The sequence below is a fragment of the Falco cherrug genome, chromosome 4 (genome assembly GCF_023634085.1).
Source record: "Falco cherrug isolate bFalChe1 chromosome 4, bFalChe1.pri, whole genome shotgun sequence".
NCBI classification, from domain to species: Eukaryota; Metazoa; Chordata; class Aves; order Falconiformes; family Falconidae; genus Falco; species Falco cherrug.
The window spans coordinates 107,489,511-107,517,203 of record NC_073700.1 but is presented as its reverse complement, the minus strand read 5'-3'; the positions used below and the strand labels follow the sequence as shown (position 1 = coordinate 107,517,203).

Below are 27,693 nucleotides of genomic sequence, written 5' to 3'. Positions count from 1 at the left end.
TAGTTCACAGCAACGATGCACAACATTTGATGCACTAAAAATACATCCACTTCTGAGGAAAAAAGGAGCAGTGCTACATCCGTGTGCTGGCTTCTAACTGGCTCACCACTTGCCTGCTGCTAACGATATTGGGGCTGACCCCATGGTTACAAATGCTCTGACACAAACCCGTTTGGAAAATACATGGATGTGGTAGTGGGAAAACGGGACCGAACTGTTGGCATTGCTGGCAGGGCAGAGGGTGGAGAGATGCCATGTCTTGAAAAGAAGAAGGGAAGTTTGCAATGTGATTTATAATAAGGACTTCTAATAAAGTAAAAGGTGATGATGAGAGGAGTGGGGAAGACTTAACAATGAAACAAAAGCAAGCTTCGGGTCTCACTAAGTCTGAGTTAAGTTATAGGGGCGATAACCATGAAGTTTGGATGTCTCTACCGAAATATATGAAAAATCAAAGACACAAAAAAAGGCATACAAAACCGATGGCTCATTCTGTTGGTCCCTACAAAGGAAGAGAATAGCTTTCACAGTTATAAGGAGAGCAAGGACAAAGATACCAAGAAGAACAGAAGAAAGGCACGATATATAATTCAAAACCATTCAGATCTGCTCATCTATTACTCTGTATTTGCCATAGTCAGGATGCAGAGGATTAAAATCTGCAGAAAGAATGATATGACTTTATAAAAACTTTTCAGGTAAATCAGTTTCCCTTTTTCTCCTATGTTGAAATTGGAACAAAGGCTTCCAGCACTTTTAAAATTTGCTCAACCCATCTCATCACACCAATCCATATGCTTATTATTTCAGGCCAAGGCAGGTAAGCTCCTCTTTAGTCTAGTGCATTAAAGCAGAACTTCAACCCCAAATACCTGCCTTAAATATAACAACAGGGAGGTAACGCAACTAACAGAGACGCTGATGATGGCAAAGTGTGAAATGGGCAACAAAGCACAAGGCGAACAGACGTGTTTAACGCAGAGGGATGCTGGAGTACATGGAATGGAAGTGGGGGGCCACACACAGCACAGTCAGGGAGCGATGAAGCGAAGCGGCTTTTTTTCTCTCTGCACAACAGTGCCGCTCGGCGGATGGCCTCCGGCAGAGTAGAGATGCCACGCGTGGGCAAACCCGCGTGTGCAGCCGAGGGCAGGGCTGCAGGCACAGAACGGGCTCTGCAGCAGCCGTACCTGGGAGGGCAGCGGGATGCTGCGCGGGGGGCGGCAGCCCCGCATCACTGCCTGCGCCTGCCTCGCCTGGTGGACAAACAACAGCGTTAGAAGGTTCCCCGACAAATGCAAATCGCTGAAGTCAAGAGCTGCAACTTTGGGGGTTTTAGCTGGAAGACCCTGCTTCAAACACAAACGACAGAGTAAGAGAGTGGTGTAAGAGCAGGCGAAAAGAAATGGGAAGTTTTAATTACCAGTGCATTATGTGCTGCAGACACTTCCAAAAAGCAGTCTTTTTAAGAGACAGATTTATATCAAAATCTACACTAAAACAAACAATCGAAACCGTTTTGTTTCTGGTACTTTACACTGTCATTCTGCTAGTTTGGGAGCATCATATTCTTACTGTCAGTAACATTTTGTAATTGCCTTAGAATATGCACATTTGCATGTTTTTTAAACAGGAAAATAAAAAGCATTTATTACTCAGTGTTTTATTCCTTTAATTTTTATTCAGCTCTGCTATCAGTAAGGACAACTTCTTTTTCCTTCTGAAAAAGCATACTCATTTTCTAGACACAGTTCATAAATAATTCTAAACATGGGGATCATTTCTTTAGGGCATATTTGGTGACTGTAGAAATTCTGTTCGTGTTACAACAAATACCGCAGAAGTATCAACTCATAAATACAAACAGTAATCTGGAAACTCTTCAAATAGCTGATCGCAGTTTTGGCAGAACTTCATCTTCAAACTGGTCCTCTAACGTGTCCTTGTGATAAAAGCAAACTGTATCTGGCACTATCAAAGAAGAAGTGAAAGAGAAATACTTTTTTTTTTGGTAATCAAAGAGTATCCAGTTTCTGAATGCTCAAGAATCCAGTGGAACACAAACGACAACAATTCTGCTTTTCCCCCCATATTTTTTCATTATCAAAACTTTTGTCTTTCAAGACAATGAACTCAACTGACAATCCAGTGAACTCAAGATTTGAATTCAGCCTTTGTACCAATGAATTCCTTCATTGTGTGGGATCAAGAGAATATTTTAATCCCTTTTCTATGAGCAGGCTACTTTGCATCATCAGGAATGATACCCAACCTTCTGCTGCGCTGAGGACAGGCTCAATGGGATTCATGTATTATCAGGAAGAAATGAATTTCTGATTAGGTGTCTGCATACTTTATTCAAGTGTGATTTGTAATGTTGAAAACAGATCTGGAATTACATGCTTACAATTAAGTTTTGGGGTTTTTTTTTGGTTTGTTTTTTTTTTTTTTTAATAATAGTCCACTGTTTTTTTCGTTTATATTGTTTAAATTATATGCGTTTTTTCTTGAAGAAATTAAGGAAGTACCAAAACTTCGCAGTGGAAAATCATTGCTACCGATTATGCAAACCGACCCGCCCTGGCCTCGAGTACAGAGTACGGCACAAGCTCCCCCTAGAGGCGGCAGCAGGAACGACACCTGTCGCAGCGGCTGCGTCGAGCGGCAACTGTCTGCACGGAGCCGTTAAAGCTGGGACAGGAATATTTTGCCGCTCCTGCAAGATGTTTTGTTACCAAGGTCTTTTTCACACTTCATAAAAAAGTTGATCAGGCAGTTAATTTAATCTCTTCAAACTTACTGCCCTATACACATTAACTGAAATTATCGGCACCACTTGAACATTCAAAACTGGAAAGGGCTAATATAATATAAGAAAAACGGTTGACTTCTTTTATGACTTGAAGCCTGTCAGATTTATAGCACTTCGGTCTCTTATACTGTCCAATTGAGCATCTGTGGGTGTTAGATCAACTGGAAGTGCAAATGTCTATCGACTTAAATCCTAAATCCGCGCCTCCGCCTACCTCAGCTAAATAACCAAGCTCCAGGAGGCTGAGGAGAGCTGAAAACACAGTTAAGAACAGGAATGTAAGACAGCTAGTGACAGCTAGTCAGTAACTTGGGAGGTCTGTAGTTACAAACCATGCTGAACAGCTTTTAGGTACTCAAAAACTAGAGCAGAATCCAGGGTTTGAAAAACGGTAGTGCAGAAGGTAAAAAGGCAGGTAAAAAGTTCAGCACAAACAGAAGTGGAATGAGAGCTTCCCAGGATATGGGTATATTCTAAATCCTAAGTCTTAATGCCTGGGCTAGAAGTATCCACAACTTTCCAGAGCTGTGGGAAGTGCCCTCCTTCACAGGAGACACTGTACAGCACTTTCTTGCCATGGCGATACTGTTCTGCACAGAACTGAAAAAGACTTATTCCCACTTCTAAGGCATGATGGAGATGGTGCTGAGTTGTTTACAAATGTATCTGCATCGTCTTTCAAAAGGGTCTTCTTAGCCTGTCTCTGCCACAGTGTCGTTGCAAATAGGGTTTGGTTTTTTTTTAAGCTATTCCTACATTTCAACTTCAGAGAATTCACTGGGCAGCTCTAAGATTTGCTGTTTCAGATTTCTCTTTATAAAAAATTATGGCACTTGCAAATGTAGTTAGCTGCTGTCATTTAAAAGTTCCATCCAACTACAGACAACACACTGCTAACTGTCCAGGTCTGGAACAAGTATGGCACTAATACATAAAAGAAAACTCACTGTCACCTCAACTGATTAAAAATGCATATTTACATTTTGTGGCCTTTTAAATACTTCCGCAAGTTTTGTGCCAAATATGGGTAGACAGAAGAGGGTGAGAGGAAGCTGCAGGTACTGAAGCACTGCAGTATGCTTTATTTCCTCTTGCCATGACAATGCTTTATGCCCTACATCATAAATTTGTGTAATTGCTTGATGACTTTATCAAATCTCCATATTCCTGTTGATACAGAGATATGTGCATGGCTTGTACATGCCAATGACCAAACATAACTACAGTTTTTTATTCTGATTCTTGTATGGAAAGTGTCGGGTACATTTCTGGATGATGCAACATGTTACTTACAAGTGTAAACAGAGTCATCCTTGACCAAGATGGTCAAGATTAAGGTACAATCGATTCCACCTACAGAAGTTGCTTCCAATTGTACATTTTTTTTATACTAAGCAGGGAAAGAAAATAACCACCTGAGGACTACTTTTCAACGCCAAAGGTAAGAAAAGAATAATGTGGTAAGGGAGCTATGGAAAATCACAAAAAAACCCAAACAAAAGAGTCTCTCTCCAAAACTGTGGAAATAATTTAATTCCACACCTAATTTCACTTCCATTGTTGTGATCAGGATTTGCATCAACGATTCACTGTGTTTCAGTTTCATGTCTGCACTGTAAAACTCTTTCTGGAACAATTTCTGAGACTATTCTACAATTCTGAGAGAAGCTGTGTATCTGGATTTTGCCAAGCAGCTGCAGTGGCTCTTACAGAAGTGACTGTATCTCTCTGCTCCAAGAGAATGGTTGTACCTTGCAATTCTACTCCCTCAGTGTCTGCTGGGGATGCGACACATCATGAAAGGACTAATTTTGGACCATATGGGTGCCACAGGAAAGCGAAAGGACACCAACTTCAGAAATAACCAAAAAGTGTTATTTTCCTTATCTTACACTTTCAAATCTGGTGAAGAACATGATGCAAGCCTATGTAATGGTTCAGGGTCAGCCAGCACCAGACCTCAAACTTACAACCATTGCTTAGGATGAGTTGCTAGAAGCGGCAGACACTGGATCACTCTACATAACTCCTTGCAAATAACACACTGCCATAGGCCGACTGAAGATGAAAAGCAGTAATGCACCTTGAGCATGGCAGAGCATAGGAAATAACTACTGAAGCTGACCTTGTGACTTTGTTGTTTGAATAAACTGTCCTCAAGAAATATGAAAAGAAAGACTCAAGAAAAAGAAGTAGTATTTTCTAAACATGGAAAGTGCAGAGGGCCATAAAAAATTATTAAAAGGCAAACATGTTATTGTTCAGACAACTTCTCAAATGAGCTCCACACATTCTAAAGGGAGTAAGATTTCAATTGTTAAGAATTACTCCGTAATTGATCTAACTTCCTTCACTTGCACTTAGCAAATATTGATATGCATGGGATTTGTGACAATAATCTAAAAAACCCTGTAAGAAATTAGTCTTACTGTTAAAAAAAATCTGCATTTAAAAGACTGAAAAATTAATTGGCTAATGTTTCTGGCAATGATGTAGTTTGTTGGTATGTCTGATGTAACTTCTTGTTCATATTTTTTAAAAGGTTCAAAACTTCCTATAGCATTTGTACACTCTTGAGATAACATCTAATTTTGTATTACATCGCAAACATGTTGTACTTAGCACAGATGTCCTCCTTAACAAAATGCTTTTTTTTCTCTTTCCTCCAAATATGTACCTATTGATGCAAAGTCAATAAAAGGACTTTCTTCAGCCCTTAAGATATATGACCAAAATTCCCTCTGCTGCACCACTGCTAGATGTTTCACCCCTACCTTTGCCCAGCTGAACTGGCATGCTTTCGGACTTCATCATCCTCTGCTGCTGTGCCTGATGGTGCTGGTGCTGCTGGTGGTGGTGGTAGAGGGGGGCTTCCACTGCGCTTCTGATGGGCATTGCAGGGGGAGGAAAGCTGCTCCCACTGGCAGGAGCACCCCCAGCCCCGCCTGAAGCCATAGCCGGAGCAATGAGCTTTCGGCCAAAATTCAGTAAGCTGTTGGAGACTTTGTTGATGTTCAGTGGGGCAGCCTTAGCGCTGGCGCTAAAAAATAGAAGAGGAGAAATCATCACATCCTTGCCAATGGTTTGGACAGGCACAGCAATGCATGCATTGTTCTCCAGAAACAGGGGAAGAAATTCAAGATTTGAACATTACGAAGAGGGTGTTTTATTACAGTTGCACTGGAATACATACATGAACCAGAAGGACTGCATGTGGTCCAAGTTTTCCCCAACTATCAGTGGACAGATTGTTTTGGCCCTTTCTTCCTGAAAAATGCAGACTCACCCCACAGTAAATTCTCACCAATTTTCTTAATTTGCTTTTTTAAATGAAAAAAACATGAGAGCGACAAAAAAACAATCCAGGCTCAAAAGCATCAAAAACTTTTTAAGACTGACTTTTTGCACTTCTTATTCAAAGACTGCTTTAATATTCACTCCTGCTAGGTTAAATTCTCTTAAATGTTTACAAAAACTCAAACTCAAACATTTCTTTCAAGAAGCGGAACTAACACTAGGTTGTACTTCTAGGCTGGCAGAGCTAGATGTCTATTGCTCTTCATCTTCTGCCCAGCCTAGCCATTTCAAGCCAAGCACTTTTTAACAGGAACGCTGATTTCTAAACTGATTTTGGCTAAAGAATGGCTTCAGGATAAAACATACACTAGATCATGGTCCTTAGCATTGTTGCTTTTTATTTTTAATGACAGTGGCTATTTAATTCACTTCAGTTATACGCAACATTAAGAACAAGGAAATTGTCATACCATTTAATCTGTCTAAAATAAAGAGGCAAAGAAGCTTCTAATTCCCAGTAGGATTGTTCACATAACCCAGGGATCAGCAAGGACATTCCTATTCGATCATTCTGTATTTTCCTGTTTTATATAATTAATGCTTGAAATATCTTTCACAGAAATACACAGGAATCACAGAGATCTTTCCACTCCTAAGGTTGTATTTTAGTGATCTGTACTTCAGTGATATAAAAGCTGCCTTTAAAAATTTTGAAGAAACACAAGAAATTAAAAACAATACGATCATTGTACTCGGGGGGGAAAAAATAGTTCTGTAATGTTTGGGGGAAGTTAAACTAAAAATAAACTACCAATGAATTAATATGGGTGACTTGTAACTTGCTCAGGCACCTGGAAAAGTAATTTTAATTTTGCTTTTCATATCATTTCCCTATTTGTCTCCAGATATGTTTTTTTTTTAGACTACACAATATAAATGCGTGCACACATATAGAACATATCCAGAAAAAAACCAACAGCTGAGTTGTTTAGACTTAGAATAGATATGGTTAAAATGAGAGGCAGCAGAAGAAAGTATGTGAGAGCCTGCACGCTCACGAGATACAGCCCCAAGCTGTACGAGGCCCTTCTGCTGTGTACTGGAGATGAAGAAAGACAGCACGTAGCATTTTTTAGGAGGAACAGCAGCACAGAGACTGGGACAAAGTGCTACTTCCCAGTTTATGGAAGCTGGAAAAGAATGATCACTGAGTAACGATGACAGGGTGTTTCTTGTGTCTCCCCATTTTATTGAATCTGCCGATACTATAAAAATCTTTCTGCAGCCACCTGGGAATGACTGACAAAGTAACTACAAAGAAAGCATCTTCACAACTATAAAATGCTCTTGCAGGAGTCCCAAACAGTTGAAAAAACCTAAATGGGTCCCAATGATTTTAAAGAGGACATGGTAAAATGTTTATTACTATTAAATTTTACTCTGCTACCACCTAGCAGACTCAGTTCTTAATCACCTTCCCAAGGTACTGCAGAGACACTTAAGGAAGAGAAAGGGATTTTTTTTCTATTCCATCACATATATGTGGCATCAGAAAAGTCAGCACAGGGCCTTTTGTTTAATGTCTTCTCCATTCCAGAAAGAAAATGAGGACTGTAGCTTTAAAGGTGGAAGAAGAAATGCCAAGTGCTGGCTTAGCAAGTATCTATCAGTTTTCAACAGTTTGCAGTGAATCTAATTCCACCACTGATTTTGGAGGTCATACCAGTAAGAGCTTGGTTGAGGTTCAGAATCTGAACTTTAGTATATTTGGCATATTTTTTCACCTCAGTCTACTGAACCTAATCATCAAGATTGGGGTGGTATTTATCACTCACTCACCTGAAACATCACCTTAGAAAGAAGATAATGGCTTGCACATTGAACCCTAGGTTTGTGCTGTTTCTAGAGACAACCTAGATAGAGCCTTGAAAAATCAGTAAAAATAATCCTGACTTTGCACAAAAAATGGTATTTACTGGAAGAAAATATTTTCTCTGACAAGCCACCCAAGCAACAAAGTCACTGGACACTTTGAGCTAAGAGCATCGTTGGAATCATAGCAACAGATGCAGGGGACAAAGCTTATACAGAGGCTTGTGTGTTTTTGTCTACCAACTTCTTTCTTTCTTGTTTCATTTTTTTTTTCCTGCTATATTTTGCTTAATAAAACGTATTGGTTTTCCTTCTAGACTGCTTAATTTGGCTACCCTGACAGAAGTGAGTTTGTGTTTTTCAGATGGCTGGAAAGAGACTTTTTAGAGAAACTTCACTTTACAGGAACAATAAGCTAGAAAAATCTTTAAGCTGTTATGTCCAAGATATAATTTTAAAAAATGCTTTCAACAATAATGTGCAATAATGTTTAAAAATTCTTTGAGAACTAGAAAGGATAGTTATTGCAGCTTCTCATACCTATGTGTGCTTTGGCTTTCCTATGAACTGACACTGCTAATGATCAGCTCAGAACACAAACACATACACGTACATGAAAAATAAACAATGATCCTATCTAAATTCTTGTCAAGAGGTGGTCTTAAAAACAGTACTCTGTAGTAAAATTTACTGTGCAACTTCACAGAATCACAGCTTCAGAAACTGAATGATAGTGAGGTGTTAGATCTCTGGAGAAAGTACACAAACTGAGCTGAAGTTCAGGAAAATAAGAACAATGTATCTATTTCTTACCATTTAAATGCCTGATATATTAATGCAAAGGATGATTACAGCCATTAAACATGGATCAATGTCTACATTTTAGCCATCTAAATGTACCAGACATGCACAACAATTATAAGAAAAATGCTGATTGATTATGTTGTAGAATTATCAGCAGATGCATTTAAAAGGCATCAGTTTAAAAATATGAGTATCAAGGAAACGTGAATTCCATCTATGAAGCAAACAATTTTGTTTCATCACAATAAGCATCATTGACCTTGACTGTGAATGGTGTATTTTTAAACTAGCAGTAGGAAGATGATTCAATCTCTACTGTTTTCTGCTAAGATGAAAATGTTTTGTTTTAAGCAAGTCTTATTCAAAAGCATTTCTCTCTTCAGTAAGTAGCCATTATGAGAGATGAGAGGCAAATATACGAATATGATGGATTAAAAAGTTTTATATGTTTTAATATGTTATAATAGATATAAGCAATATCTATTAGAGATTTGCCAAGATATTTTAAATATACCATTGAGCCTGTGGAATTAAAAATGAAAAAGACTTGGTAGCTGATGTAATTCATTTCTTTGCTCATTGCAGAAACATTTCTTAATGTTACATCTTCCAGTTCTCTCTTTGGCCCAATCTTAACCAGATTTACCACATTTGACCTACTTTACATGTTCCTGTGTTGAGATAAATTTATCCCAGTTATTCCCCTTTCTGGACTATTTTAAACAATTTCCCCTCTCCTTTGGTGTGCATCCTGTATATATGTGTGCAATTAATTTATAGTTCTACATAGACTTAATGGGCATTTGTTTCCTTAAAATTCAGGTTTCCAAGAGGTGTCATTCTTGTTTGTGCTTTATGTTTTTTTTTTTTTTTTCAAAATCCTTGAAATGCTTCTTTTGAAATTCTCAAATAACTTATTTTTCCAGTTTATGCAATTCTCGAACCATTATTTTAATGAATAAATAAGTAAAAATATTAAGAAAATGCAACAGAATACAGAAATTTTTGACATTCCCAACTTTAGAGCCTGGTTTAGGGGAAAAAAAAAGAAAAAGCTTTTGCATTCACTCTGCCTAGCTTTGATTTCTGCTCCTTCCTCCATTTTTAAGAGCTTTTTAATCCACTCCATTTTAATTTCAGCTAGCTTTTAATGAAACTGATTGAAACAGAATTTGACAGACGGTGCGAAGGTCTAAAACCCAGCAAATTCCTATGAATCAGCAGACACGGTATATGGCTGCGACCATGTGCAATCTAAGAAAGTGTAACAGTGACAGTATAAACCGACGCAATGCCCCGTGCCCTGTGCTGGCTTGCTCCGCAGCCACCGCGACCACCACCCACCAGCAACCGGCACCCACGCTGTGGCCACCCTGTCGGGGCATGGGCACCTCTACACTTGTGACCACCAGCTAAAAAGGACTTGACACGGAATTTAAGCAGTAGTGATAAAAATCACTTCTAAAACAAGGGAGAAAGGCTGTAAAACGGTTTAGCAAAATTATTTCAAACTGGATTTACCGTAATTCAATTTAATTTACACAGCTTCTGGATTGTGAATACTCCAGGCTGCAGTTAGATGCGTTTTCAGAAGCAGTTCAGCTACAGAACTCACACTGGCAACATTTTAGTCCCTGCTTTTAGTTTATATGTCACTGCGTATGAATGTCCTTAACCTTAAAAAAATGCCAGCGAGCTGACATCAACACAATCTGTACAGCTTTCATTTTTCATGTAATAATAGGCAAGGTAAAGACTCAAAACAAATGTCATGAAATAAACACATGTGCTTCTAACACTGCTTATGTAATATCTGTTTGGAATAAAAGCGACTTGTGAAACATTTTGTTTATGTAAGGTCTTAGTTCAGTGAACACATACTCAGAAATAGCTTACCGGGTTTTGTTCATCAAGTCAGCTCCACGTGCTTTGTAATAGTCTAAATTTTGTTGGAATTGATGAGTTACCGGTCTTGGATTTTTCTAAAAAAATAAATAAATAAACAAAAAAATTTAAAATACATATTTTTAAAAAATAATACCTTATTGGAATTTTCTGAGAGATTTTTAAAGCAGAGAAAAAAGTATGCTCATCAATGAAGATTAGAAATTTCAAGAATAATTTTTTCCCTCAGGATCTTGGTTTCTCAAGGCAGTAACACCAGTTACATAACAATGAACTCTTAAAATACTTAAAATAATACCAAGTGTTGCCAGTAAGTCCCCTCCATGCTCACAGAAATTTGCACTCTTCCACACAGTGCTGAGGCTGCTGGCTGCAGTGGTAACATTTCTAATTCCATCAATTTGGACAGGTTCTGATACCAATCTGATTTCTTCCTTTAGCTCAGATATAGAATTTTAAGCACCTCCAAGCTAAAATGACATGGTTTTAAAGAAAATGGTAATAGTAAGCAGAAAATACTACTAGCAGCATCTCGGTTAAGCAAATTAATTCAGCGAGACAACCTGAACGTGCCACTAGATGGCACGCGGAGCCTTTTTTATCTCCAATTTTCACCCTACTCAAAACAAGAGGCCACGAATAAAAGAACTGTTCCCCTCTAACAAAATGTATATAATTAATATCGAAGCCAGAAGCCACTTGTTAATCTCCACCTCTGCCACAATGAAACTATTCCTCTTCAGCATGCTGCCTTGCGTGTAGGGGTAGACCACAGTATAAGCTTCAAACTTATATAATATATAAAAAAATTATGTATATATATATATATATATATATATATGAATAAATATTATATAAATATAGCTTGATCAAACGAATGCATCAAGGACATTACTTTTAAGTAAAAAAATCTGCATATAGAAGAAGCCAAAATAACAGATAGATACAGAGGGGCCCTTTATATATATATATATATATATATATATATATATATACACACATATATAAAGTAGAAGAGAAATGGCTTAAAGTAAATAATTTCTAGTGTAAAAGAAAACAAAATGGTAAATTTTCCCATAACGATCAGATATATTGTATAAACTTACATATATTTATACAATACAATATAGATCTAAATACTTTCCAAGTATTTGCTTTAGAGGTTTATTCATTCACAGGCCGTTGCTTTATATTCTGATTTGCCTTCTTCAGTCCTGCTGGTAGTAAAGCCAGTTCTAATGAACCATACAATGACATTTCTGAAATAGTTGTTCACAGGTAAGAGTACATCGTATTTTTGACAGAGTCAGTCTGCAGCTGTTTCAGTTTCACATGTTGTATTTTTGCCCTCCAGATTTCACTATGGACTGGAGCATCCATAGTCTTATCCTCTCATCTTCCACATAACTGCAGATAACCCTCACTCCTTGGAAACCTTATTTTTGGAAGAGGATATAGGAGTTGCATTTTAAAGACCAGAATATTACATGCGCACAAAAAGAGAGAAGAAGATTGAAAGAGGTGGTAGATATCAAAGGCCAGGGTGATTTCCAGGGTCACATTCAAGGCTGGGAATTTCCAAATCATTTCACGCAGTCAGACTTAATCTTGTATGAAATGTCTCATTTTCTTTCTTTGGAAACACGTTAAACATTTTAAAAATATGTCCTGTTTGTAATGTTCATTAAGAAATGAAACAACTAAAAGCTATTAGACAACTGTTAAAAAAATCCTCATCTATCCCACCACCCACATTGTAATGGCCGTTCTACGTTTTTCTCCTCCTGTTAAAAATCAATATTTGCATAACTCTACTCATTCATATGGCTTGTAAGTCAGTCCTCATCAATTGACAGCAATAACAATGAATCAGCTTTAGTTACTATTGCTCTAGTTTGGTAATTCAATGCATTTCTATGATAATCAAATCTAAACTGACGTGATGAGGATAACTGATGGTTCTGCGACTACTACACAAGTAATCAAACAGTGTAACTTTTCTCCCATGAATTTAGTAACTTTTTTCTTCAGGTATTTTGATTTTGCTGACCATTTCAACAAGATGGAAAAGCAAGAGATGGTTAAAATAACAAGCACTTCTAAGTCCTAAGACAGGCCTTTGAAAAATTCATGTTACCAGATGCTAGCCAGTTCTGCAATTGGTTTCAAATAACACAGTATATATTCAAACTTAGCAAAAACATTGACATTTCTTTTCCACCACCCCATAAATAAAATTATTACACATTGCATCTGAATAAAAATAAAAAAAAAGAGGAAAAGATCATGTGGAACAGTATCTTGAAACATATTTATGCAGAAATGACAAGCAATTCAAGACACAAAAGGCTGATCTACTATCTAAGCACTTAAAGCCATTAATAGGAATAATGATCTAACTTGAACATATGAATAAGGCTCAAGAATTACTTTCACAAGGGTCTATTTAAATTCCTACGAGGTTTAAAAGTATCAAAGGAAGAAGCAGTTTAAAGTACTATTACATGTAGTCAAAAAAAAAAAAAAGCCCTCAGAAAAAAAGGCTGTTGAAAAAATATTAGAAACGCAAGACAGTAAATATCAAGGGTTACTGCTGCAACTCCTTTTGCAACACTACAGAGAGATCCTTTTTGAAAATTTCATTATTAAAAAAAAACCCCAACAAGCCTGACATATATGTTAGCCGACAAGTTTCTGTAAAGTATCACCACTGAAATTGTAAATACTTCTGAAAACTGAAATTCAGACAGCAAAAAATATGGTTTTATGAAGATGATGGTCTTCATGTCATTGTGATTGTCCTTTAAATTTTATGTTCTTTTTAACCATTTCAGTAAGTTAAACATAAGCAGAAAGGAAAACCTACACAATTACAATGTCTCTTCTTTATGAATTTTGAACTAATTCCCCTCTCTAAAGCATCCAATTTGAGCTGTCCCCTATATTACATTCCATTTATTAGGGCTGAAGACTAAACAAATTTATTTACAGGAAAACATAGCTCCGTCATTTAAAAAATTTACAGTAACCACATTTTTTTCCTACCCGGTGCAATTTAGAATGATTCTATTTGTATTTTTAATTACTTAAGCAAGTACAGTTTTTCCTTTTCTTCTTGAATTTATGTCAGTATTTTGACTAGTACCTCAGATAAAAATCTTTTCTTAAAAGGATAATGTTAAAATGACAGTGAAATCAGCCCAAGAAATTGCGTACGGGCATTATACAGATTAACATATTTATGTTTTTCCCCTTCTAAGGAAAGAGAGTGCAGAAATCAGATAAAAGCTGCCTGTGCCAACACTAGAAATCCCTCTTCCCCTCACCCATTTTGTAGGAGCAGTCTGCTGTTTTATAATTCTTCTAATCTTCATTGCTAGCTACAGCGAGCTTAGTTTCAACTGGTAGAAAATCCCTACTTTCTACTTTTAAAAGGACAGCGTACGAAATTCAGATACAGAAGCACACATAGAAATAGAGGTGATTTTGGACTTTGCCTCTTCCAGAAGTATTAGCCACAGCCCAAAGGGAGGGGATGCCTCAAAACGTTTCAGCTGCCTCTGAGGTACTCCTGCCCCTAAAGATGCCCCCCCCTCCTTTGCCTGCTGAAGTCCTAATCCCTGTCCTCCTGCTTCTCTTCCCAGCCACCAGCAGACTGACTCGCTCCAGTTCCCACAGCTGGCAGGAGCTTCTTGGGGACTTTGTGTTTGGCTTTATTCTCCTCCAGGGACAAAGGGCTGAGTAAAGTTACACCCACGCCTGCTTTTTTCCTAGGTGGGGGGCCGAGGCCATGGTCAGAATCCCACTGAAAGCAGCAGAGATTTCCTACATGTGCATAAATGGATAAACTGCCGAAAAGCAATTCCCACCAGCTAAGGATTGTGCTCCTTCCATATGCTCAAATTCCCTCGTATAACCCTTTTTTTTCCTCCCTGGCCTCTGGAGACATACCACATCACATTACCCACGGAGTAAATATGATACAGCAGGGCCCGCCTGTGTGTGACAGAAGTCACCGGCAGGCTGTTCTTCAACGTACCAGGAAAACCAGGCCTCCGCTGCAATGTAACGCTTCCCCATCTGAATACGTATTATTTGTAAAAGTTTACACACAGGTGCAAGCAGAGGAGTCCGTACAACATTCTTTTTTCTTCCTTGTTGAAGTATTTCCTTTCCTCCCTCTTTAGTATTATTAACAGCCACACACGCCATACAAAAAAACCCACCCAAAACCCCAACGAAAAACCCCCTGCTCAAAATCTGAAGGTTCAGAATAAGAGACAAAAATGAAAAAAAGATTTTCAATAGGTCTGAACAAAAAGTGAGCCTTATTTCAGCAAACGTGCTATTGCCTCAATGCCAAGGGAAAAGCACTCGTCATTAGAGAAATGAATTGCTCAGCTGTTTATAAGCAAAATGCTCTGGGGGAATTTCTCAAGGCCCAAACCACAAAGCATTGCAGGGTTACACAAACATATGTTGCAGGTGTTTTAGGGTAGACAGGTGGGAAAACCTCAGCTACTGAAAAATACTCCACTTAATAGATCGTATCTGAAACGAGATAACCTAAATGCAACGGAAAAAACAAACAAAGCAGCAGTGGTGAATTATAAATACCCGCAGCAACAGGCTTAACAAAACAATCATCTCACTAGCGCCAAACGGGATTTTTTTAAAACTAGGGTTTTTTTCCCAATATATTAAACAAATGCTGTGAAACATACATCTTTTTTCTAAACTCATAATATTTTAGGCCTAAACTAAAGAACAGACTGAACTAAATATACATAAAAAAAGACAAGGATAATGATGCAGTGCTGTTCTTTGTGTTTAAACAAATATTTTTAAGGACACAGTTTGCTCTTTCCTCCCCTCTTTAGCTGACAGGGCAATATTTTTTTTCATAATCCTCACACAGCCTAAGACATTTTCGTACTAAGATTCTATTTTTTTCCCCCTTTTCATTTGTCTCTAATGACAGCTGGAGGAGCATATGACCCTACATTTAGTGATGACTGGGAGGTCAGCAGAGGTTCACCTTCTCCTTCTAGATTATCTATGCTTCTTTCTTTGATGATACAAACATGGCAAAAATTTGGACTGGGAACAGAGCTGAAATATAGCAGCTGAGATGTAACTAAGGAATATAATTTGTTCAATTTGGCAGCAGTTTTTCTATTTGGCTCTAATAATTAAGTACTAATGATGACCTAACAGCCTAGCTTCATGGAGAATTTCACCTTTCTTCTTTTTATTCTTTTGTCAGGTATCCAAGCAGCTGTCTCCACTCTATGACTAGACTTATACAGTATAAGCAGTGGCATAGCATTACATAAACACACCACAATATTTTGCATACTAACCAATCAACCCACCCCAAACTCTAGGGCACCCAAAGCAAATGCCGTTCCCCAAGAAAACTTTCCCTTTACTTTCTAATTTCCTTCCTCCCTAGTTACACATTCTGCAGAACAAGCAACTTGCCAGAGCACAAAAGGTATTCCATCCACCTACAAACCACTGTGTTAAATACTAAAAAAACCCCACCAAAATAGTGAAACATGAGAGGACATGGTGTGCTACTGCCAATTCTAATGTGGTTCAAGGCCAACAGCAAAATATTATCCAAAACACAGATCAACCCCATGTGTGAGAGTAGCACAACATGCTGAGTATCCTACACAGAACTAATAAACAACTTCCTTTAATCATAGGAGTCAGGAGATCCCTGCACTAATACTGGTGTTGGCAAAGGAACACCATAATCCTCAAACTGGGAATAATGCTTCCTGTTTACCTTTTTCAGAAAGATGCTATGGGTCTCAATTGCAGAACTCATTATTTACAATGCAATAAAAGCATGAAGAATTATCATATTTAGTCATTTCTAAAGAAAATTAGGGAGGTTTTTTTTTTCCTGAAACAACAAAAACTCCCAGAAAGAACTGAAAAGGAAAAAAAATTCGCTTAATTGGGTCAAGGCAGGAAGAAACCCATGAACTCTCATGAAGCTGAAATAAATTATCTCCAGTTTTGTTACACTACAACCCTCCATTCCCCTGGCAACTAGAAATTTCAGATACCAGGAAGATATTTTAAATACCGTGCATTATGGTCTGTTTTTAACTTCGTACACACATGCTTTCCCTCACATGGGCATTCTATGACAAGAGATGAAGAACTGAAAAAAAATGACAAGTGAGATTTAAAAACCTTTCAGTGAGTTGACTGAAAGAAATTTCTAGTTGTATATTTTGGCTTCTTGTCCTAACTGACTGGAAAGCTTTTTTTTTTTTTTTTTTTTTTTTTCATTTATAGTTTTACAGCATATTGCATTTTAACAGGTAGATCAAACCCTACCAAATCAGCTTTTATCAATATTCCAGTCAAAAGGACTCTGACTTGCCAATGTTTAAGTTCATAACCTGCGTAAAATCCCCATCTTGAATCAACAGAATCACTTAAGTACCTTTTAAATCTGCCTCTTAATTTAGTCACCTATTTTTCAGCTGAACCCTTGGTTTTAAGAAGTAAATTAACTAAATAGTGAGGCATAAATCTGACAGTGTTCAGCCCTACCCTGTGACAGATTGATGCTCTGGCATCTTGCAGCCCCGCACGGTTAGGAACAGGAGTTTTACAACATTGTGGAGGAAAGATCCAGGCTTTTGAAGGGAACACACAGCAAGCCTCGCTTTAAACCCTTGGAATGCTCCAAATTATGAGATTTAAAATATGACATCTTTATGTACAGAAAAGCTACCACATTATGGTTTTATTGGCACTCGTTTTGGACAACCTGCATAACTCACGGATGGCTTTGTGAGTAATGCAGTTATCCGAAGCTTACACTGATAAAACCCTTATAACCACACTGACAGCATTATATCTTTTCCAGATACATGCTTGTACACAAACCTCACATATCAGGGAAAAACCAAGAACATTTTAAGGTGCTATTTGGTTATTTCTGCTGCGTGGAAGAAGAAACAGATTAATTTATGTTTCCTGTGTGATGTGGTACGTAAAACACTTGAAAAAGGTCCCTAGGGGCGTGAAAAAGGCTCTTTCAAGGAGCCATGCACACACCACAGCAAACGGGATACGACGTCCAAGCCACTGTCCTCTAAAATGCAGAGAGAAGCAAAGGTCCTGGTGCTGCAGGACAAGCAACTCCTATCATTTTGGGATTCGAATAATGAGGCTACTGCAGAGCCATCTGGATCACTACTGCTCCTTAAAAAGACAAAGGACAAAGACATCATGCCTCCAAACCTAATTTTCCATAAAACGTTACAGCAAAGGATAAAATGTACTACTCCCATTTTCATCTTGAACATACTTTCCTCTTTCAGAGAAGTGTTCCCCAATACAAATGTACTCAAATAGCTGTGTATACAACAATTAATACATTAATATTTACTATAAAATATGTCAATATACCAGCAGTATATCTACATTTATATCAGAAGAGACTGAACTTAAATTCCATCATAGTAGATTGGATATGATTCTGTAGCTAATCTTTCATACATTATTGAAAAGTTATGAATCTATTTTTGTTTAACTCACAGTTTGTGTTTTGCAAATTTTAGTCAAATAAATAAATTATGATATGAAGAACTTTTGGTGAGGTAGCATCAAAGTGCTTTAAGTGCTTCCTTTTGATAAACTACCTTGCAGACTAGAAGTGATTAATTGAATTGTCAGGTTGCACATAAGAAGAACCATTATTACCTCGGTCTAGCACTGTTAAATACATTTTATTAGTATAATTTTATAGATAACATCATTACTCTTTAGGAGAGGGTCAGTAGCTTTAGACGACTTTTTAAACAGAAGTAAACCAATCATTTGAAAGAAACAGCCCCAAGAAATTCACAAGCAATAAGTTTTATTGGTAGCTAAAGTAATTAAGAGCTTAAAGTGCTTCAGCTTCTTGCTTTAGTATCAAGTACAATCGGAATTGCTTTCACTTTGCTACTAAGGATATCAACTTCCTCAAAGAACAGTTTAAAGTTTTGGCTTCCATAGGGAACTTTCTCTGCCACCTTGCCTCCCTAAAGCACTTGCCTGTACCACGACAGAGCTTACGGATTCCTGTCAATACTATCGGGAGTGCTGATCAGCCCAGATCAATTCCTTCTGTATTTCCAAATGTTCCCTTATCGCCCCTCTGGCCCCAACATGATGTTGCCATACCTCATGCCTTCTGATCAATGGGGAAGACACCTCAATAAAAAGCGTAATTATGAAATCTTCTGAGAAGATTAAAAAATGCACTTTTTTTCCCCTCTTGCTTTTGCAATGAGCCCAACGACTGATCAGCAAGTAGTTGCCTTGACTGTTTATCAAATAATGTGCGATACTTGCTGTTCTATACGACCCTATTATATATTTGTTTTAATGTTGGTTGTAAGTAGAAACAATGGTTCTAACCTGCCTTGAGCCATCTCCTCTGAAAGACTCTGCACGTCTCCACCTGCCCAGACATAACCAGCCACATCACCAACCCCTGGCCGCCCTCAAGGCCAGCAGCTCTCCTGCTGGGTCACATACAAACGGCAAAGTCAACTTGCCCTCCTTGCTGGGTTCTGCTCTCACTGCCAGGACCGGACTGCAGCACCATCTTCCTCAGCTGTGCGCAGAACTGGGACAAATCCTTTGTTTCTGCAGCACCTTACCGGCAGCACAGCTTTGTCTTAACTGTGAGAGGTGTCGCTGTTCCGGAAGCTTTGCTTTATTCTGTATTATTTCCCACCATTTTCCTATTCATTTAAGTGTAATTACTGCTCTAACTTAGACTGACACGATATCTGTGGGTTCTTAAGCAAATAACTGGCTTGCGTATACAACACAAGAGCAACACTGGAAACTGCATCATTGCTGGCAAGCGGAAAGATCAGCTCTCCTTTTTTTGACTTTGGGATTTTTTTATTTTATTTATTTTTTTTTTGAGACTTCGAGAGATTTCTCATTTGAAAATTCTTGACTAGATGACTGATCAACCACTTTCCAAGATTTTTTTTCCTGAAAATATTACACGTGATGTACAGGATGCTTTGAAGAAGATGACTATTTTAAGGTGGGTCAGTGAATGGTTAGTGTATCGGAGAGATTGCAATGAATGGTGAGAGAGATGAGAAGGTTATTGTATTATGAGTACTGACCACACAGCCTTTTTATATTTTAAAATGCAGGTGGACTGGGAATGAGGGTTTTGAAACAAATGTACAGAAAAGAAGAGGATTTTTAAATCATGGTACACTTACTATTTTTATGTGGTACTATGGCAACATGGTTATTCCAAGTAATTTATCATTAAACTCATAGCTGCTTGTCATACCTTATTCTATTAATGAAACACAATAACTGCATATTTAAAACAATAATTCTTAAAATAAAGCATGGCCTATCTGCTTGGAAAGCAAAATGTTCTGATTTTAAGAACACGAACATAAAGAACAAACTAATGTCATGGCTTTTACATGCAAAATATATGCAATTCTTAGTTGTATAGGCCCACATTAAGAAGCTTAGCATGCAGCTACAGAAAAACCACTGATTCATTCCAAGTGAGGTGTTTACATTACATCTAACCTTATTGTATTTGCAAATGGGGAAGCTGGACCATCAAAATGCTTGGGTTCGCTATAGGGAGTTGAACGTGGTTATAAAATCAGAGGTCAATTTGAAGATCCTGACAACATATTTTTGTTCATAAAAATTCATCTACACTGTATTAAACACCCAAGATATTAAACTTTCAGAAATGAAGGCAAACAGAAGTTCTCTATGAATCACTGAAAGTACATTTGTCCTAATTCCTTTCCTCCCGAATGAAGAGACATGCACTTAGTTTTTCTGGAAATCCTTGTTTCCTTTATCAGTCATACCCTGTCAAGGCAACTCTCCTTCAAATGTAGGCGACCTCGCTCATACCGCCAGCTCCTACTGGATTGGAAGATCCATAATCACACTTCCTCTTGGTATTTACTTTTCATACACCTAAAACCTCTAACGTGTTACTCCAAATCCGAATTATCAGTCCCATTCTTCACGATCGGAAGAAATAAAAAGCAAAAAGCCAAAAAGCAAACATTTGTGCAGAGCCCCCCCTCCCTTACTGGTACCCCTCTAACAAAATGGACTCTGCACCCCAGCAGTACCTCTGTGTGTAGGTAAAAATTAATGAGCTGCTAATGCCCAAACACTGCCAGCTCCCAACTTCTGATTGGCTGCAATCTGGTCATTAAAGAGAGGTAATTAATGCCAGATTGCACACACAATGCTAACAAACAAACAAAACAACCCCAAACCTGCTTTTCTCCTGCCACAAGCAGCAAAACAAACAATACTGACATAACGGCAGCTTTCAAAGGACAGTTGCAGCTCTGCAGCAGCACCTCAGTTAATGAGTGTAGGGAAAAGAATTTATCTGAAGAAGAAGAAAGTAAAACTCAACAGCCTTTCAGGCACATGAAACTAGCTTGGAGGAAACTCTGAGATGGTGGCAGCTACTTAAGAAGAAAATTCAGCTGAAAATAAATGTACAAAGAATTCAGATCAAAATTTCAGTACCGTGTTTTCCTCTTGTCACTCATTGCTTGGGTTGTGAAAAGTGTTAAAAGCTAAAATGCAGATTTCTTTGACTAACCGTTATATAAGTGATGATGACCATACATTATTGCTTAAGTTTTCTGGCAGTACCTGCAATTTCAGTCGTGACAAACTCATACGACTTCTTTGAAATGTCATGTATGCTTCAGCGTGGATTTAGTTAGAATTTAGTATTATTATACGACCACTTTCAATGTCAGCAAATCGCTTAAAATACAATGTTGACAAAATACCAGTGGCAGTTACTAGAATATTATTAGCATAACTAATAAATTAATTCCCATCAACCAAGCACAACCACTTTTTTTTTCCTTTTTTGAATCGTTGGCTTGTGATAAAAGGTGTCTCCACTGAATTAAGCTCCTAACTAGCTTGCTCAATGAATAGAGTAACTCACCATGTTAAAATATCTGAACACAACCTTATTTTACAAAAATATTAACAATAAATACAGTAAGCTTTCAGACAAAGGATGGTTGTCAGGTTCTTAGTACGCAATGTAAAACCGTAATATTCTATGTAGTGCTTTACTTTTCTAATAAGTCACAGTGATAAGGTTAACACTTAACACAGAACAACATACAAATAAGAACACCCGAAGATGAAAATTACTTTGCTTATGTTGCTGTATTAGAATTTTATTTGCTAAAGGGTGAAAACAGATTTGCAAAATTCACAGTTAACTTAAAACAATAGTTTTAAACCTTTATTCCTAGCCCTGGCTGCCTTCAGGAAGGAAAGAACATCTGGTTATTTAAGGAACACAATATGTTCACATTTTCTATGACTTTTGTTTCTAATTGGGTTTTTTAATTTTTTTTTATTTGAACAACTCTAGTTAGAACTATGTTTTTTAATCACTTTATATTTTTCCACTGCCCTATCTCTGTATCTCTACTTCTTAATTTTGCAGCCTTTGCTTTGAAAATTAACAGTGCTCAACAGTTTTGATAAGGAAAAAATAAAGAAAATTGGCCACTCGTGGGATATTAAATACACAGAGACACACCTTCAGTAAATGCTTTTGGATATACACAAAAAAAAGCCTTCCTTTATTTTCTCATTTCACATATACATACTTTTAATAGCCCATTCTTCCATAAGAAGCTCTGCTTTTATATTCAGAAGGACTACACGTGCATAGAAGTTACTTTCATATAAATAATTGAGGTAATTATCTGTTCAAAGATTAGAAATGTGAAACAAATACTCTGCTAAGCAGGTTAACTTTATCACCCTATGCAAAGACAACAACACTGATTTTAGCTTTTCATTCTACATTTTCCTAAGAACTGGAGCTAGCCAAATGCAGAAAAGGCTGGAATTCAATTATTCTGCATTGATCCATACTCCTGCCTGTACAATGAGTATCTCTCAGGGTCCCCTTCAGAGACAGGTGCATTAACTTGTTTTCAGCGGTTACGGAGATGTGTATTTCTCTTCCACGGCACTGGAATATTTCAGGGATGCAGTATCTAAAATGCCCTCTCATCCCAACTGCCAACTGGGGTTCACAAAGTGAAAAGAATGGCTGCTGCACGTATTAGATTAACGGCAAGCACTAATTACTTTTCATATTGTCATTACTGGATAATGCTAAGGCTTATGCTAACCTTTAATTCCAGAAAAGGTCAGGAGACTGTATTTGTCCATCTGTAAGAAAAAAATGCCACCCATCTTTTAAGTATAGCTTTCTTTTGATGTTTAGGTTGCTCTCCTGGTGATGACCATAGTGAAAAGAAGCAAACAAAATGTGACAGGTTCATCAAGCCAAAGTTTAGCTTTCTTGATAGTCTACAAGACAAATAAGCAAGGAGGAGGGATCCGTTATGTCAGACCAAGGAAACTGAAGAAATAATGGATGTTATTAGACATGGAAACCCACGAAACCCGTGGAAATCTCCAGAATTGGAAGTTACGGATGGAAAGGCTGTATCAGGTCCATCTCAACTACTTCACCATTTATGACAGGATTGTTCCTTAAGAACCTTTCTGTTTTTTGTACATACCACCAACCTCCCTGAGTCCACATACCCCACAACTTCCCCTCAGTGAGATTATTTGGCATTTACCTAGCTGCAAAAATAATCCCAAAGACAATATATATTAACAAACCCCAAGAGGCAGATTCCTGTCTGTCCCTGTTCATGACTTGTAAACTGCATTTCTTGTCCAGCTGAGGTTTAAAGCTCCAAGGGGCAGAGAGCAAGCCTCTCAGATATTTGGAACGACACTAAACATTCTTGCTATGTTCAACAAATAATGAAATAAGCCACTGGACCATGTAACAGTCTCCCACAGAAGAGTTCCCTGACATCACATATTAAAAGCCAAATGAAATCTTGGAAGAAGTACCACACAAAATAACTCAGCCCTGGCTCAGGAGATCTAAATTGCACTGAACCAAATGTAATTTCCCATTAGAAACTAGAAGCTGGTGATGGAGAAAAGCACAGGAAAACATCAAAGGAGGAAGAAAAATCATTAAGCACTGAATTTGCTAATCATCACTTACAATTTACACTACTGACTAAAGTCTCGTCTTTTCTTCCAATCTCTTTTTATCTGCTCAGGGAATAAAGGCAAACTGAATTATCTTTATGCAGACAGCAAAAAAAAGGGTATCACAGTTTTCCCACTTATATTGGTATATAATCTGTGTACCGACTTTAGACTCCTACGGTACCCATGATTAGTTGAGTCTTGTTGAGTCTTCCCCTTCATTCTGTGTAATGAAAAATTTTGACAGACTTGGAAAATTTTCATCTGTAAGTCTTACAGAATAACAAGACTTTCATCTCAGACATACATGGGATTGAACCAACATATGCTTAAAGACATAAGTGAAACTTAAGATCATAACTAGGGAAAGGTAAGAAACAGGTACTCAAGTCATAGCACTGAAAATATATTTCTTTCTCAGACCAGGAGCAATTTTTTTCTTTTAGAGCCATCCTTTAGAAAAGTTTAATTTCCTCACTGGAAGAAGTCCAGATCTGTTTATACAGCCTCAACCCAAAGACCCAATGTAAAACGAGAGGTGGCTGGAGTCTTCATTCTCCGGAAACCCCAGCTTCCTAACCTTCACGGTATTTCCCAAGCAGATAAGTACAGCTCAGAAATGAGGAACAATTGTAATTAATCATATATAAACTGACAAAACATCTAGCAATCTTTGCATGAAAGAGCTTTCAGTACTTATTCACCTGAGTGAAAGGAGAACCACCTGAAATACAGGTAGAAACTACACCCAGTATTTTTCAGCAAGGCATTCAAAGCACAGCTGAGAATGCTAATTAACAGGACACTGGGCCTTACGAGCCTGACAGCTTCATTCTGTTGGAGACGAGCGTAAGGAGCAGAATAGCGATTCAGATTCTTTTACGGGAAGTCGGTGGTTTATTTTTGCCCCCTTCAGCTGGTAGGATATCTTGTATACTGCCTAGGATGCCTTAGAGGACAGCTGAATAATCAGTAATTATTCTATCTTGTAACATATACCTTTAATAAATGACTGATTACACACTGGATTTAGTTTGATATCTTAGCACAATTTTCCTCTCTCTGTATCTTCCCTCTAAAAAATACGTCTGTCTTGTTTTGCTGAGAGAGTACATAAATGCTGGGCAGTCTGATTTCACAGACTGCTGCCAAAATCTTAAGAAAGATTCCTGAGATGTAACGTTAGATACTTTCTTAGACACTGAAAAGATGATATACTTTACTTCTCATCATGGAAGAAATCTTTGTGCCCAAGAGGAATGCAGAAAGCAGCTGTATAAGGATGCAGATTTCAGCACAAAACCTGTGCTGAAGATACAGAAACAGACAATTTTTTTCTTAATCCATAAAAGTGTAAACATCGGTACTGAATGAAATTTTGCAGAAGGCAGCCAGAGTGCAGAAGGGATGAATTTCTCACTTTCACAGGTGATGCGCATCAAGATGACGGAAAGTGGACTTTACACTGGCAGCCTAGTAACAGGACATCCACGAAGACAGTTCAAAACCAGCAGCACAAATGTGGCTATCTGCCAAAGATCTGAGTACTGCAAAGATTACCGTGTACAGCTTCATCTCAAATATTTTACCCACTGTACTGTGGATACCTGCTGTATATTATAGACACACACGTGCCATTCTCAAACAGCAAAAGGTTTCCATTTTTTTTTTTTTTTAAAGTATAAATCGGTATATCGGAAACTGTATGCTAGTAATACCTAACATAACATTGATGAATTTATACACTATTTGTGTGAATCTCTTCAGGTTGTAACTGCAGACTTGTTTTTAATTGAAAACCATCACAGAACTATATTGGGTAGGGGTAGTGCTTTAGGGATTAACAGGGATTAATCCGCAGACACCCCACCAAAAGGTCTTACAGATGAACTTGCGTGCCAGTTTCTATACAGTTTACCAGGTTATTACATCAAATATTACCATTTTCCTAAAAAGAAGACTTTATGATGAAAGACATCTGTGCAGAACACCAAGGGCAGGTATTCCCAAGAGCATAAACACCTGAAGTTATCAGAGCTCCTGGATAAAAAGCAAAGTAGTAGGATAGCATCCTTTGAAGAATAAAAGAACTTGTTTCTACTCTTGGTTACCAACTATTTCCTTCAGTGTTCTTGTCAGGTTAGAAGAAAACTGAAATTACAGTTTAGTTCCCAATATGTAGGTTGTCACTAGCTGAATAGTATTTAGAACACTTTATTACAGAGATTTGTTCCCTGTATTTACAAAGCGAGCATCTCACCTTTGGATCTCGGAGAAAAAGTGCTCTGTGGATAAGAGAGTGAACATCTCCAATAGGTGGATAATGCATCAGAAGTCCCAAACAGGTCTGATAATTACTTGAAATCACTACAATGAAAATGAAAAAAAATAAAAAAAGAAAAAAAAAAAGAGAATGTGAAGAAACGTGAAATATTACTATCTTACTTTGATATTCCCAAACAGTACCTTTTCCAGGAGATTCATGACAGTTCAGAGTAAGCTCTCTTTGCCCACATCAGGTCTCTCAGAACTCAAGCAGTGCTCAGAGTAAAAGAAGATATTGCAATAAGCAAGCTTCACGACGATGCTTGGTCCAGTATCATGAAGGACAATGCTAAATCCACCAGTGACTTTATGTCATAGACATTTATGTTAGCTCCAGATTTAGATGTCTAAGTTTAGATCTCTGTAGCTGTGCACCTGAAGCCTGCCTGAGTGTGTGGAGGTCAGGGCAATACAGTTGGTGAAGCCTGAAGAACTAGTCCTACACTCCAAAATGGACAATGACTTTTCAGACGCTCATCTGCAGACACCTAAATTTAAGCATGATAATTTGTGAGATAAATCTTACCTTCGGTACTGCTTTTATGATAACTATCCTCCACTACGACAATTCTTTGCTGAAATATCTTTTATGTTGCTCTTATGTACATATACACAAACATGCCCACACACATGTATATATATATATACACACACATGCATAGAAAGGTGTCAACAACTCTTTGTTTTCTTGTAAATCAGAAACTATTCACGAAATGCTCAGGAAAAGGGAGAAGGATATATTTTACTTTCATAAGGACTTAAAAATATAATATACCATTAACTTTACCAGAATTTTTTACTTACTCAGGAAATTTTCAGCATGCTTTGCTCAAGTTTATAATTTTGTTATAATTCTGCTTGATTTTATCTGCATCTATGTAAGTACACTCTATGGTTATTCGCTCGCTATTGCTGTCTTCTGTTTTGGGTGGTTTTTTCCCAAATCAATCTAATTATGAGTGCAATTATTAAAGACATCTTTTCAGGCAGGTCTATGTAAACTACTTCTTTTCTTTTGCACCATCTAAATCCAGGCAATCCATCTGCCACAGCTGTCAAAGCAATGCCTGTTAATGATGCTTGCACTCTGCAACATAAAGACAGCCTCCAACAATAGTAATTGTAAATAAATTTTTAACAAACTTTGCTATTCTGAGAACTTTAGCTGTAGTAATAAATAGCTCTTTTTAATCAGACCTCTACTCCAGAAAGGATAATTGCAAATACAAAATTACTTTGAATCAATAAAAGGCAAAATAAAGGACTGTTTTGTGGATGGAAAGATTTAAATGTTTCACTTTTTTTTCTTTCATGTGAATAAACCTCATATCCTCCTGTACCTTTCCTCCCTCAACAAGAGGATTATGGGGAAAAGATGCAGGACTGGGCAAAATGAATAATTATAATCTGTGTAGGGAACCACTTTATCATCTTCATTTCTGTTGCTGATCCGACAGCTTGTAATTTCATACATCTGCTTTCATTTGTAAAGCACTCACTTATCCTACTCATTCTTTATCTGTTCTGCCTGTTCTTTTTCCTATCCTTTTGTTTTT

The 27,693-nt window shown here is 37.6% G+C and overlaps 1 protein-coding gene across 4 annotated transcripts in view; it reads right to left on the bottom strand.

Moving 5' to 3' along the window:
* The window catches only part of TBC1D5 (TBC1 domain family member 5), a 326,021-nt gene that overhangs the window by 49,261 nt on the left and 249,067 nt on the right, over positions 1 to 27,693 (bottom strand). For 3 of the 4 annotated variants that reach the window (XM_055709546.1, XM_055709545.1, XM_055709547.1), the window contains 4 exons: positions 26,073 to 26,179; positions 10,682 to 10,767; positions 5,587 to 5,852; positions 1,191 to 1,256 (listed from right to left, as the gene is read on the bottom strand). In XM_055709546.1, coding sequence (XP_055565521.1) covers positions 1,191 to 1,256; positions 5,587 to 5,852; positions 10,682 to 10,767; positions 26,073 to 26,179 — 525 coding nt within the window. The remainder of the gene's footprint in view (positions 1 to 1,190; positions 1,257 to 5,586; positions 5,853 to 10,681; positions 10,768 to 26,072; positions 26,180 to 27,693) is intronic. The other variant, XM_027814706.2, reaches the window with a different exon arrangement.